The following is a 15,299-nucleotide window of genomic DNA, read 5'->3' on the forward strand; positions in this document are numbered from 1 at the left end:
CAGGCAAATAAATAAAATCAAGTGTGAAGCATCGATATGTTAACTGGCCATCAACATAATATGGCAGGCCTCCATGCCCAGAGTGCCTTAATGAATTCAGACCAAGCCAGATACCTCAATTGTGATCTTGTACGGTTCCATACTTCTGGCAGATTCGACCAACTTAACCAGTCCAGGTTAAGCATAGATAGCAGCTTCCTTTTATTATAACTACAGTAACATTCTCAAATGTGCGATGTAATGCCATCCAAACAACCTTTGACTCCCTTAGAAAATCGTTTTGTGATGTCATGAACTCGAGTTTCTACAGCCGGCAGGAAGAATGAAACAGGCTGAGACCAGATGGAAATGTCCCATTGTAACTTTGCAATGCACATTATTTTTTTGGCAGTAATAGTCAAAGTAATCTGTAAACCCATTCTGTAAACAAGGTTTAATGTTATTCAATGCATGAGGTGGTTCAACTTGCTTTTCAGAAAGGTTTTTCATTTAAGTTACGTAATACAATGCAAACAAGCTAACAAAATAGAACCTGCTCATCTCCTAGAAAAAAAAAAAGTGTATACAGTATGAAACCAGCCTAGTATTGCAAGCACCAATTACATTTTCTCACTTGGACATATATACAGTATATATACAGTCAAATGAAATACTGTAAGTACAGTTTGCAATCTTGTTTTTGTTTTTTTTAAGCATTGGAATGTGTTGTCCTGTACTTGTCTGTATTCCTGCAAGAAGAGCCTCTCAAGGCCAAAAGTCTAATTAACAAGGGAAAAGATAATATCTTTAGAAATTCAATAAAAATAAAGAGACGATAAAAGTACAGCAGAAAGTGTTGTTGAGGCAACAGGGTCTTCACAGTAGGGGCAGTTTGTCCACAGGGGTGTCGAATTTGAAGTCCGGTGGGAAGAGGTCAGCTGCCCGGGGGTAGATAAGTCTGTATGACTGCCTGATAGTGACATCCGCCACACCAGCAATATCTCCAATCTCTGTCCAAAAGATCAGAAAAAATTACATTGGAGTCTTCAGACCATTGGTGCTGATATTGCTCACATGGCTGAAAATGTTTCCTGATTGCAAGTGTGAAACGATGTGGACAACACAAGCATCTGGGACCATGGGTGTAGAATTGGGGGGCTTTATATAACAGACAGGTCAATGTCTCTTTTACACACACACACACACACACACACACACACACACACACACACACACCCCCCCACACACCCCCCGGAAAAGAGTGAAAATCCTGGGATCAATTTCATTCAGCACTGTAGAGCTGAAGTGACTACCACCTTGGATAACCCCCACAACTCACCTTTTTGGGTTTTCTTCTCAGCAGAGGCCTGAGAGGCCATGTAGATGGCGGCGGCAGCCACGGAGATTGGGCTCCTGCCAGGCACCAGGTCTAGCTCCACGGCCTTTCGGGCAATGTACGTAGCCGCCATCTGCACCTGCTTGGGCAGGCCCAGGTTGGAGCAGAAGCGGGACATGAAGTCTCCAGTTGTGATGAGGTCCACGCTGGTCTCCAGGGCCTTGAGGATCAGCTTGAAGCAGCGGCCGATTTCCTTCTTGGAGATGCGGGACACCGCGCAGATCTCTGCAGGAGGTGGATGACAACGTGAGTAGTCGGCGCTACGCCATGAGGGTGGTGTAGAACTAAAGTCACAATTTAAATACAAATGTGGACGATAAACCAGGGTGTGGACAGATTAATCAATATGTACATCTATACACCAGGCGAGGGATCAACCGATATAGGATCTCCGATATATATCGGTGCCGACAGGGACTTTCTAGTAAGCCCGCTATCGGCCCGGTTCTGTTTACTAATGACGTGCCCCGGCATGGACTCCACCTCCGCCCACCTTTTCAGATTCAGCTCATGCCACCCGAAAAACCTGTGCACGGTGCTGTGTATGTGCAATGTAAGGGAGTGCAGCACACTGCTCGCTCACTCAACTCGCAAAACACAATCTATGGCGAGCTGTCGCTGAGCCCTCACTTGCGTGCACATCACCCCACATCAGCCTCCGTAATTACTAAGTATTTATTATTTGCGTGACTCCAGTACTAAAAATGTATTATGTATCAACACGATGCAAAATCAATGATTTGTCAGTGTTCAATTAGCAACTGACTTTGTTTTAGGTTATGCATGTATCACTCACCCGTGATCCTCATGATCTCTGAAACATTCTTACATGAGTCAGTTTTTAGAAGTATCTCTCTGTATGAAGCCAGACAGCATTATAAATAACGGGGTAACCGGACATCGTAATTATAAGTTTCTCATAAATTCAGCTAGGGAGCGCATTTTAAGCTAGGGGGTTGAAAAGAGAATGCGGAGAACATCTACCCTGCCATTGGTAGTTGCCCGAACTCAGTCACTGCCCACTTGCTGGAAATTAGCATAAGATTGAACATTTCTCCTCTCTGAACTGTCGCTGGGAAATGTTGTCTCAGAATAACTCCACCTGCAGTTGACGTGATTCGCTGGCTCTTGTTGAAAATTAATGAGAGCGTGCCTTTTTGTAGCGCTAGCAAGCGGGCGGCATGCACAGGCTTTAAACGTATAGTGAAGATCACAGCTAGTTATCATAAGTCAATATTTTGTATTAAATCATTCTGGATAGGAGGAGTCTGCTACAGTGGGGAGAACAAGTATTTGATAACCTGCAAAATTGGCAGTGTTTCCTACTTACGGAGTCACTCGGTGTGTGCAATACTGAGTGTCAGGCAATAAAATGCAAATTAATTATTTAAAAATTATACAATTCCGTCTCTCACAGTTGAAGTGTACCTATGATAAAAATGACAGACCTCTACATGCTTTGTAAGCAGGAAAACCTGCAAAATCGGCAGTGCATCAAATACTTGTTCTCCCCACTGTAAATGACTAAAACACCCTCGTAACGAATACAGCAGCATGGCTCTAAGAGTGATGAGGGAAGCCAACTACAGTTATATTATACAATACGTCTTGACATCAGACCGCTTAAGTTGCCAACTGGGTTTTTAGAATTTCTTCCCGGCAGCAGTCAGTGATGTTAAGTCAGTTGCTATAGTAGCATCGTGTCAGTTTAGGAAAACCAGAAAAAGGAACCAGGCAAGCCTAGTTCAGCTGGCCCCGCGATTAGAAGGGGTAGATGCTGTTGCTCTCACTGGATTAGAATCCCGGTCTCACGCGCTAGAGACGGTCTTTAACCACTACGCCACGGAGCTATACGTTCGCAGTGTCAGTATAGCGTCTCAACATTAGTCACATGTTAAAACTACGCCAAGTTTGAATATTTCGCTAGACACCATTGAGCATCGTGTTAAACTGACCAATGTTTCTTATTAAGTTCACCTCCACCACAAATAGTTGCAATATAACAGTGAAGTTTTATTTTAATCTTCCTATAACAGTCACGGAAGGATTTCGTCTGTCCTGAAAAAATCCTAGTGCAGAATTTGTTTTGACTGTGATGAGCCTCGAACATGGGACCTCTTACTCAGTAGTCAGCACCTCTAACCACTACGCTGTTTAACAAGGGGTAGTCAGTCCATCAGTAAGACGGTCCGGCAAAAACATGTTCCTGTAAATGGAAAATGGCAATACTATACTTTCCACTTCGCGTTCACAGGTTTGGAATCGTGCTTGAAAACAGACAGTTGACTTTCATACTTGCTATATAGTCTAGAAAAGAACACAAGTGCACATTTTGAACCACAGAGATGTTAGGTTTGCATTGGGATCATCGATAATTTTTCAGCATGAGATGCGGGAATGGTCATCAACATCCTTGACTGGCACAATTTGTTTTTATTGGCTGTGGATTCTCATTAAAAGAGCACAACTTTTCCTTTCCAAATTTCCTAACCACTTTTTTCAATTCAGGTCTGTGATTTCATTTTCCCCTGCTATGCACTTTCAAAAAAATTTTTTCTTATATAACATGTTCTCTCTACTAAATCACAATTCCTCTTTTATAAGTAAAAATACTACTTAATTTCAAGTACTTTTTGTGTAATTGTAATACATTTTTATTCTTAGTCCCTCATTGATTATTGGCAGTTAATATCAGTCCATCAGCCACCCCAATCCATATCGGTCAACCACTACTCCAGACATCTTTTTGAGTGGAGCTTACCTTTAAATGTCCGAGGAACGCCTTCTTGTCTGCAGGCGATATACAGGCAGGCTGACGCGATGGCATCGTTGGCTCGTCCCTTTAAGCTCTTCTGCTCATATACTTGCTTAAATAAGTTATTTGTGCGGTCCTGCAATTTATAAAGAATATTTAGGTCAGAGACAACTCTTATGATGTGGTTCCCATTGTTGAGAAGTCACCATACTTAGAATAATCTCCTAAATAACACCAAAGTGGTTGAGCAATTGCTCAATTCTACGTAGACTATTTTATGAAAATCCATGGCCCCCGATTTTGTATGATAGGCTACGTTACATTACAATGCGCTACCAAAACGTGTAATACATTATGAATTGGCTAAAACGTAACATCTTACAAACACTATTACAAAGTATGTTACGAACACTATCAAAGCATATACTATGACACGGCAACACCAGACAAACGTATCATATTTTACGAATGGTACGAAAACGTATCATCCATTACGAATTTGCACATAACAAACGTTACTTTACCTAACGTAATATATCTTACGAATTCAGTTGTCAAAGATTAACGTAAAACAGTCTACATAGTCCCCTGAGTCCAGGTTGGATATACAGACAGGTGACAAATTAAAGGAAAAGCCAAGTGTCTGAGTAAGGTGCTGGGCCACGATCAGCCAGGACAGCTTCAGTGCAACTTGGCATAGATTTGACTCTGGAACTCTACTGGGGGGGATGGAACACCCTTATTTTAAAAGATAAAACACTAACCGAGGACTTGGTGATGGTGGAGAGCACTGTTTAACACGCAGGTCCAAAATCTGCCATCTGTCAAGATTTGGTGACCGAAGGCCATTGCCAATTCAAATCGTTTTCATACTCATAAAATCATTCAGTGACTGCTCATTCCCTGCAGGTGGGGGCCCTGACGTCCCGGAAGAGACCCATGGACACACTCAAAATCATCTCCATTTGTTTTGTTCCTCCTCTAATTTCTTCAGATTTTCCCCCTTTAATTTGTCACCAATAATGCTACCAGGTTCCACAAAGCTAAACTGATTGAAACCTACAAGACATCGGTACTCACTATGATGTTCCTGGGGAGGTTGATCCGGTCAGCCATGGTGGTAATCTCTTTGAAGGCATTTAGCATGGCGCGGTCTGAACTACTCATGGTTCGTCGGTTTTGGTATTTGGAGTTGCCGAACTCATCAAAACTAGCTGCACCCGTCCCCTGTAGTGAGAAAAAAAACAGATATTTGGAAACCGTGAGACTCGCTGCCATTTTTGTCTCCTGAACATTCTTTTTTTAAAGCATCTTTCCCAACAGGTGTTTACATTAGACAGGTAAGAATGATGTGAAAGTAATAAATTAGTAAAGCATAACGTCTGTGATCCATACAACAATAAGCAACCCATATTAAACTCCACGATTTAAAGGTAATGTTAATTTAAGCAAACTGGAATCAAAACTGCAAGTGGATTTACTTGCCAAAATGATCACACTAAACAAGCTTAAATTACACAAAAGTGCTAACAAAGCATTTGTCTAAACTTTGAGGAAGAGAGCGCGGCCGTCATCACAGCCTGCAGACAGAGCATCAGGAAAAAGAGCACAAACCTAAGCCATGCAGCCTCTTCATATCCATTGTCCAGTCTATTCAAAAATGTACAGATCACACATCCATCCAGGTCACTACAGCACAGATTCCATAAGAACAGGTTTCACCCAGAGACTGAACATGGGACACGCCTCCCAGTAAGCATTTTGGTTATTGTGATGGGAGACGATAACTAATATTACCTCCTCTGAAAAATGGATGGGCTAAATATCTTGGGTGATAGAGAACACAAAGTAACCCACCTTGCTAATCATGGTCGTCAAGTCTCCCCCGTTGAGGAGTGGGTTCTGGGCATCACCCACTCTGGATGGGTCTTTGGTGGCTTTCTCGTTGGTGAAGGTCCTCCACTCCGAGCCCACGTCAATCACACGGTCACCTGAGGAGCACATGGTCCAATATTGAAATGACCACATGTTCCAATATGTTGAGAATAATATTGAGAAGACAAGCGATAAACACAGGGTTTTCACCATTAAAAGTGTATTCCTTTTGTGACAGCGATAAGGAAATCCAACTCGGAACAGTTGTGTTGCACTTTGACACGGGCAGATATTACATACTTTATGTATATCTTCATGTAATAGTAATTAAGTTTAGTGAAAAAAAATCAACCCAATACATCTAAAGTGTCTCATCTATGCTAAATGACTGTTCCCCGTCACAGATTTCATTATACCAAACTCTTCCAAGACCAGCCCACAAGATGGCGACACTGTTACTCAGAAAATGTTGGGACAAATTGTCTAGTTCCTCAATTTTATTGCTTCTTCCTGGAAACTAGCAGTCAGACGGTCAGGGATTAGTATTTTCCCTCTTAATCACATGAGCCTATTTCATACATAAATCACACTATTATCCAGAACCAAGACGACATTCATCTGCTTATGGCACTGCAAAGCTATGGGATAACATCTAGCTTTATATCATTACTAGATTTATGTCCTGTTAATATAGACAGGGTTCCCCCGCGGCTGCCTTAAAATAAAATCAGGGAAATTAAGGTCATGCCTTACATTTACTCTAAATTTACTGTAGGTATTAAATCTGCAGATGATGCATTTAAGGCGGATGGAAAAATTGTCACCCGCAGTGGCATGGTAAGTAAAACGTCTAATTAGCATGTATTTGTTTGATTAACTTAGTATTAGACAATAAGAGACTCCGCCATGAATAAACGTTTTACGTTACGTTAGCTAGCTACAGACGTTGAGGTCTTGCTGCGTGTCATCTTTTCGTTATCGTCAATAGTTGCTTGAGAGCGATGAGCCAAGATCGGGAGATGCAAGTTCAATGAAAAATGGTTGGAGGAAGATAAGTTTCGGAGGAGGTTGGCGCCGGCAGGAAACGAGTACAAGGCAAGGTGCGATTTTGACTTAAAAAATTTTTGCAAATACCCTGGTAGAGCCCTGTAACACATTATCGGTTACTGTTTAATGTCCTTTTAGAAGACTTGGGGCAGATTTAATTAGGCTGAATCTGAGAGGGTGTTATATTCCTGTCATGTCTTACATGGTCTTTTGCTCGGGTCATGAAAAGCCAGCCCACAACATAACTTCTTTCAACACAAACGAGACAAAGAAGTTAAGCCCATAAATAACCTACCTCATAATCACTTACCACCTTGCAAAACAAACCAATTGTACAAGGTCTACCTGGGATTTCACCTTGTTGAAGCTACACCACATTCAATAACCTACAAAAAAAAATTACTTTTCTTAAGGAAAATCCCTTACAGTAGCATCTGGCTTTATTAGATAATGATAGGGTTCTGCACTTCAATGTTCCTGGATTCCGTCATCCGGGCTGAACATTCAAGCCCGGCCTAACCCAGTATTTTTTACCCCAAGCCTGACCTCAGCCTCGGCCCAGCATCACATGAATATATTGAAGCCAAACCCATAAAAATGCCTGATTGTTAACATTTAATTCCAGATAATTACTTTGTCAACATTACATTTATGATTATTTGTGGCCTTCTGCACAAATGGTTAATGAATAATTTTTTTTAGTTACTACATCGTAAATAAGTGATTTAGGGCTAATGTACTGTATATTGTAGTGACATACATAATAGACAGTACAAATCACTTGATACGAATCTCTTTCAGTAATGAAGTGGTATGAAATTTCCTTTTTTCAGTTCAGTTTTGAAAATATAAAGGCTCACTCAAGTGTTATAAATCAATGATCTTCACCATCCACTTTCTATTAATATTATTCTTAACTATTCCAAATATCCAAGAGCCATCATAACTAACACTAAATTATTTAACTGAATCAATCATTATAATACAATTTAATTATATTCTAAGTTTTTTGTTTCTTTGTTTTGATTCAGACAAATAAAGTCATTCATGGAATACATTAATTAATAATGAATTATTAGACTAATAAACAATTAGAGACTACTGAAAGAAAAACCTCAGGTGTCAGCACCACACCTGCCCCTGACATTGCAGTAGCATGAGACACACAACACTGCTCATATTCATTATTTAAAATGAATTGGGCCTGAATCCAGCCGGTCCCATTACATTCTTTAACACAGGCCGAGTCGAGACAACTAATACCCAGTACGGATGCAACAGTACAGTTGGCCCATGGTTCGGTATGCATCACGGTTTGTGGGTCACCGTAACAGTACGGTTTAGATATGAATGACATCATCATGCTGTGTTTCTACTCCAGTAGCTGACATTGGCAAAGCAATGCTTGCAGACTATACTTAGTTTACAGTCTTCTTATCCTCGTCATCGTATTGAACGTTGAATCCAAAATGTTGCCAAACAGCGGATTTGAAAGACAGTGGTGCCTCTTCAAATTTGCTTCTCTCAACACATTTAACCTCTTGTTGCGGGAGGTGAGAAACCACGATTTCAGTCAGAATGTTGGAGGTCAGCAAGACTTGTGATGGTTGGCTGCTATTATTCCAACACAGTTTTTAACGAGGTAGATAGCTAGCTAGTACCAAGCTAGGTAATTTAGCTCGCTACATATAGCAGACATTGGCTGTTTAACTTCCCGCAGGTCCCATGGGAATGTGCAAATTAAATCAGAGGTTTTTGGACAACAGCAACTTTTCTCTGTGGTTAAAATCAATTCAAGGGAAAGAAAATGAAGCCTATTGTGTTTTTTTGCCAGAAGTCTTTCAAAATGTAATTTGTGGAATCCCATATGAAGGGGGAGGAATCCAAAAACGCTGGCCTTTTGCAGTTCTGATGGGTCGTATCACAGACGACAGACCCGCTAAGTACAGCCAGTATTGTTATTGTTTGCAGTAGGCTTACTGCTCTAACTACAGTGGGTACTTCAGTCGAATTGACGTCCATATATATTGTATACGTGGCGTGTTGTGAAATTGGTCTTAAATTTTATTCATAGTGGAATTAACCTTTTGAATTTAACTTGCTGAAACAAGCAGATACCCTGTATCTGATACCGGGCACCTTTAGGGAGGTTTCCTACTGAGATGTCATTGCAAATCGTCCATTAGTTGTTTAAGGGGGAGGGGGTTGCGGTCCCTGCCACATTTTGAGACATTGCTGTGGAATTTGTCAGCCCTCAGGAGCCCCCTAACGGCATGGGGCCCCAAGCAGTTGCCTGCCTTACCTTTTCACAAGATATGAGTCTGGTTCTACAACATGTGTAGTCTTCAGCGCAATAGGCATGTTTTAGAAATTATAGGAAAATGACCCGCATATGGTAACTCCATGGTTCATGTGAACCGTAGGGGGATCAATTAATTTTGATACATTTTAAATCCCAGCTTGGGAGAGAAGCTGAATAAAAGCTGAATAAAAGGGAAAATAACGACCCCCCCCCCCCAATGTTATCTATGTGTCTGTGCTATGGATCTATCTAATGTTGCAGTAATTACTTACTGGAAATACATCTCCCTAGGACAAACAAGGAATTCAGCCAGACTGTCAGGGGGTGGTGTGTACCATTACTCACCCACTACAAGGCCACACTCGGGACAGATCATGTCCCCGGCTCTGTAATCTTCCACCAGCATGGCGTCTGGGTGGTTGGGGCACTGCACCTTGGGAAGGGCTAGAACATCTCCGCTGCAAGGAAAGAAGACATTCCAGGGGTCAGCTGACAGCCTTTAGCCCGCCTAGTGAGAGTCAACTCCGCTCTGGATGTGATGTCCTTCACTCCCTGATGCAGGTTTACTGCTAAGGAAGTGGTTTTCCAACACTTCAATAGTATACACACTTCAGTTGTTGAGAAACCCTCCAGAGTTCACCCTGTATTGGGCTGGCGATGAAGGCGATCAACAGATTATACTGCACTGCACTAGATGTTCTAATGAGTTTACATAATATTACATTCTTATTATGTAAATATCTTTAAAGAGAAAATCAGAGGACCAGGGAGTCAGATGACAATTATCTCATGTAGAATTTCTCCAGGAAAGTGGGCCCTGGGTGATTAGAGATGGCTTCTGAAAAACAAGAAAAGGAACCAGGCAAGCCTAGTTTGGCTGGCCCAGGATTAGAAGGGATCAATCTTGTTGCCCACACTGGATTCAAACCGGGGTCTCCCATGTGGCAGGCTGTGTCTTTCACCACTATGCCACTAAGCTATGTGTGCAGTGTGTTGGTATAGCGACTGTGTCAGTATAATTCATGACAAAATTAGATCATTTTGTCACGCATTAACATCACGCCAAGTTTGAATATTTCGCTGGACACCATTAAGCATTGTGTTAAACTTACCAATGTTTCTTAAGTTTACTTCCACCACAAAATGCATCTATGCACTGGATGGCTTTTGCCACTGGCCATTTCAACTGCTTATTAAGCCTGTAATAGGCTTACTAGCATCTACTAACTTATTACTAGGAACAGTCATAAGAATTGAGCAATTGCTAGCGAGACTGTAGAACGTTACACTGCCAAAGCTATTTCATTTCATGGCACAACATTAGTTTTTTTCCCCCATTCGTGAATGACATTGATACAATAATTATTAATATAGGTGACTTTTTCGTAAAGTGAAAAGACGAGAGAATCGTGGAAACCCCTCTTCTTTTACTGCTCAAGGGGTTGTGACCTACTTTATATTACCCCAAAAAGCATGCACGGATGCATACTTGGAAAATCCACCCAGAAATGGTCGCAATATAAACGTAAACATTTTTATTTTAGGCTTACTATAGTGTAGGTATTGAAGGTTGTAGCCAGCAAAGTTGTTGTCTATTCTGAAAAAATCCTAATGCATAATTTGTTTAGACAGCTGCAAGGCTCGAACACAGGTCCCTTGCATGGCAGTCTGTGACTAACCACTACGCTGTTTAACAAGGGGTAGTCAGTCAGTCACTCAGTAAGAGACATTCGCTCTTCTTGGCTGGCTCCTCTTACAATCACAGTGTTTGAGGATAATTGGGTCTGAGGATGACACATTTTTCTTTATGGTACCCCTCAAGGTGCTGCATAGCCAACAGAATTAACATTGTCTCATACAGCTGTCCCCTGGTATTAACTTTTGATAATGTGAATAATATGTTGTCATTTGCCAAATGTTTAGCTGCTCAACTAAACATATGGCAAAGGACACCAATTTATTAGTTGAATAAAAGATTTTTCCTTTTTTTATATTTCCATAGAATTTCACTTAGTACAACATGCAGTCCACTTTGCAGGATACATCAAAAGATGACGATTTTGTTAATTGTTTTTTTAACCTTGTATCGGTTATTAGTCAGACCTATCCTCCAAGCTATTTTGACAAAGAACTTTTCAGATGGTGTCTCCAATTTAGATTTTGTGGTGGAATATTTAATCTGAGAAAAACGTTTGAGTACTTCTTAGAAAGCTCATTAAATAGATCCAACACACAATAGATTTGTACATGATATCACTTTATCCAAAAATATGGTTTTGCCAAATGCTTATTGTGTGTTAAAATGGTTTCAATGTTCTGCTCTTTTTAACCTAACAATGTTCTGAGGTATATAACAGTGCAGTGGTAATTTGTTTGCTGTGTTACTTTGCCCAGGCGAGTCTTTCCCACATCTCCATCTGGTTTATTCCCTTCCAAAGAGACAACCAAATTAGTAGCCCAACAGTACCATCTGACGTTAAGGAGGCAACATCCAACTTTCACTGGAGGAGCCTAATGTCCCTTTCTTCCTAGACAGTTCTGTATGTTAATTCTAGTACATGCCGATCAATATCTTAAAACTAAGAACCTAGGATATTTTGAGCAAGGCGAGCTAGACAAGTATAGATTATAGGTCCATAATTGGAAGAGTTCAGTTTAAATAATGAAATATCTACATTTGAGTGCTAAGCTGTGGTCCACTGTTAACACTCCCAGCTTCTACCTGTCTCCACCGTTCTCCCTCTGATTCCAACTGTCAGTAAAAGCCTTGCAAAAAACGTGTCACGTTGGCCGTGGGGTCAAATCCTGGTCACGGCATACCAACCAAAACAATGCTGGCTAACATCAACAGAAACCTCACTATGCCCGAGACTGATGTCTTTGTGAATGTATGGTTCTTTATCTAAATGTTTCAGCATCGATGACTGATTGCTGTAAAACTCAAACAGTTTTCCAGTACTGGCAGAAAAACCAAGTTGGCGCTTTTTACATGAAATGCACCCCAATGTTGGACAGTTAAGTAAACATTGTTGCCAAAATCAATTTTGTGTTTAGTTCTACAAAACTCCATAACAAGGCAATGCAGCTATCCTTGTTGAGATAATGAACAAAGTTATAAAGTCAACATGTTTAAATGTATCATAAAAATGGAAATCGGAACGTTCTTTGTTTTTTTGTTTTTACTTCAGCTGATATATTGATAAATGTACAAGGTGTCAACATAGTTTCGTAAAGACTACAACTCTGATGGGGTGGTACTTAATGCTTTGGTCCACTCCCCTTGGCAGGTTTACAAAGTATCCCAGGCAACTTGCTACTGCTAGCTATCTAACTTTACATTACACAACACCTTGTAGTACCATGAATTGAAGGATACATTTTTGGAGTGATCTTACATGGTAACATACATGTTTGACCCGGGGCTTTCTCCGGACGATATCCTAGTGAAATACATTCAAATACGGATTGAAAAATATATTGAATTGAAAATAATTGAACTGGGACCACAACAGTATAATTACCACCAAGATTACAAAAGTTCATTTTATTCATTTGTGTCTTGCTTTTTGCTAAACAAACAGTGGCTGTGGAAATTGATATTGCTTTTTCGGGTACTGTAGGTTCAGAAGCTACAGTAACTGTAAGCGATCTGAGGCTAGCAATCATTATGTAAAAACAAATTAATTTTTAGATATGGCTATTGTTAAAACTGCAAGTTCACTACAACATTGCAGCCTAAAAATTATTGCTATGGATATGTCTGCCTGGATTTTATTATTCTGAGGTTATAGTGGTTAGTTAGTGGACATTTAATAGAAAAAATGATGGTGTCATTCATTGAACTAATAATCAGATTTAGTGGACTGTTGAGAAAACAAGAATTTGTTTAAAAAAATAAAATGTAGATTGGAAAAAGTTATTTCTACTGGTAAATGTGTATTCATGTTATTGTTTGTTGGCAAGATATAAGTTATAACTAATAACATATTTCCCAATCAACATTTTGTAAGGGAGGCCGCGTATACATTCGCTTTGAATGCTGAAAGTTATGGTATTTAATTAACAGACGAATAAAGAGGTAGCCAGGTATTCTGCTTTAAAAAGATCTGACATTTTGCTTAAATTGTGAAACGTGGCACTTCTGAAAATATCAAGTGTTGTTTCATAAGTATTACTGTAGTGATTGTCGTTTTATGTTGACCAAATATTCAGGCACAAGGGTACGTGATGTATGGGCAATAAACCACAGTTAATCGCTTTAAATATGAACAATGCATCGCTAACTGCCTGGAAACAGCACTTAGCTGTAACATTTTGCTATTATAACCGGTTACCAAAGCATTAGAACTGTAAAACATGTTTTTCATACCCGCATGAGACTACCTCACACGTACATCACTGTTTACTGCTCTAATTTGTTTGGTAAATGGTTTATAACAACAATAAGGAATATCGGGGGTTAATGATATATTGCCAATATAGCACGGCTAACCGCTGTGTCCAGGCACTGTGCGATGCTTTGTGCCCAACTGCTCTTAGCCACATACCACATCCCGTCGTACGTGATTGCTTACATTAACCACGACATTCAGGCAACGAGATTGCATGATTTCAACAACCTGGTTCATAATAAATAAACATACACACAAACTATTTTCCGATTCATGATACTGGTGATGTGGACAAAAATCGCTTCGAAACCGTACTACGTCGGATCATTCCACAAATGAGGAATCCAGCAATTCGGAAAATGTTTTCCACACAAATTTGGTTTGACAACGTATCTAGGTTACTGTACAGTCAATGGACGTCATACTCTTTAAATCATAAGTCTGTGTGCTTTTTGCTAACTTTCACTTTTGTTACGTCAACAGTCAATTTCACTTCATTAGACTAAACAGGCTATTTTAAGCTAGTTCGTTAGCTAGAAAATGGACAGTGAAATACATCGCCAGTAATACTACAGTACAGACCAGCAGAATATTTCACTGACACTGGTATTAAAAGGAGAGATGGCTGTGTTCTTGTAACTAAAGGTATAATTAATGGGTGTAAAACCCCACTACACTAAAAAGACCACTGTCAAGGTGTGTCAAGCGGTGACTCTCGGCTACTGTAAATGAATTCACTAGTGTTATTAGTTAGTTGTTGTTGTTGTTGTTGTGAGTTAGCCAGTTCGGTTGGCCCGACGACGACATCACGTAGTACCTACTGTAGTTGGTAGGGACACTACCCAACCTTTCGAAAACATTAAATTGTTTATTGACACCCCCATGTTATGTGCGTCATTATATTAAAGGTTACGCGATACTCATTCTGAGGTACTGTAGTTAAATTGGATGCACACAAAATTCACGCGTAAACAACAACATACTACAAACAGTACGTCAACTGTACTTTGACAGTTTTTTCCCTTTGGCAGGCTACTGTTCTAGCTAGCTAGCATAACTGTCAATAACGCAAATTCCGGCGGCTAGTAGTACTGGTACGAGGCGCTTTGGCGACACATGTCTTAAGCGTTATGTGTTTACCACATTTACAACTTTTTTCTCCATAACCTTAACTTTTCCACTTGAGAACATAGATTATGTAAAACACCAACAACATAGCTTGAAATAGATGTGGTACATACCGGCTCGTCGACGCCATATTAGCTGTTTCTGCCAATGGTGTCTGGAAATCTATCGAACACAATGGCTTCTTCTACCTCTATTTATGTCTTTTTCGACCCACGTGTTTACATGCCTACGAAAGGCCAAAAGGCTCAAACTAAATCTTCAAACCGCGATTCAAATATTTGGTGTGTGTAGACCACTTTCCAAGTATGTCTCATAATCCCCCTAAAACCTTGCGGCAGAAGTGTACTTTTGCTTAATAACAACATTAAATTCTTCCCTAGGGGATTTTTATATCCATTTCAAATTAGGGCTGTCTTTTGTTCAGGC

At 40.3% G+C, this 15,299-nt stretch overlaps 1 protein-coding gene across 1 annotated transcript; it reads right to left on the reverse strand.

The window, feature by feature from the left end:
- Positions 1 to 414: 414 nt before the first annotated feature.
- On the reverse strand, positions 415 to 15,091 carry gtf2b (general transcription factor IIB). The gene is made up of 7 exons (XM_010893462.4): positions 14,987 to 15,091; positions 9,700 to 9,812; positions 5,988 to 6,121; positions 5,211 to 5,357; positions 4,137 to 4,266; positions 1,319 to 1,600; positions 415 to 989 (listed from the first exon to the last, which is right to left on the reverse strand). The coding sequence occupies exons 1-7, from the start codon at positions 15,001 to 15,003 to the stop codon at positions 856 to 858; spliced, it is 957 nt and encodes a 318-aa protein (XP_010891764.1). The 5' UTR covers positions 15,004 to 15,091; the 3' UTR covers positions 415 to 855.
- Positions 15,092 to 15,299: the final 208 nt, after the last annotated feature.

The sequence above is a fragment of the Esox lucius genome, chromosome 3, assembly GCF_011004845.1.
Source record: "Esox lucius isolate fEsoLuc1 chromosome 3, fEsoLuc1.pri, whole genome shotgun sequence".
NCBI classification, from domain to species: Eukaryota; Metazoa; Chordata; class Actinopteri; order Esociformes; family Esocidae; genus Esox; species Esox lucius.

Excerpts from the sequence above, each read along its gene's own strand:
- gtf2b (XM_010893462.4), bottom strand. Across the intron at positions 6,122-9,699 it reads CGAGTGTGGCCTTGTAGTGG|GTGACCGTGTGATTGACGTG; the intron begins GTGAGTAATGGT and ends TGTGCTCCTCAG. Across the intron at positions 1,601-4,136 it reads CGTTCCTCGGACATTTAAAG|AGATCTGCGCGGTGTCCCGC; the intron begins GTAAGCTCCACT and ends CACCTCCTGCAG.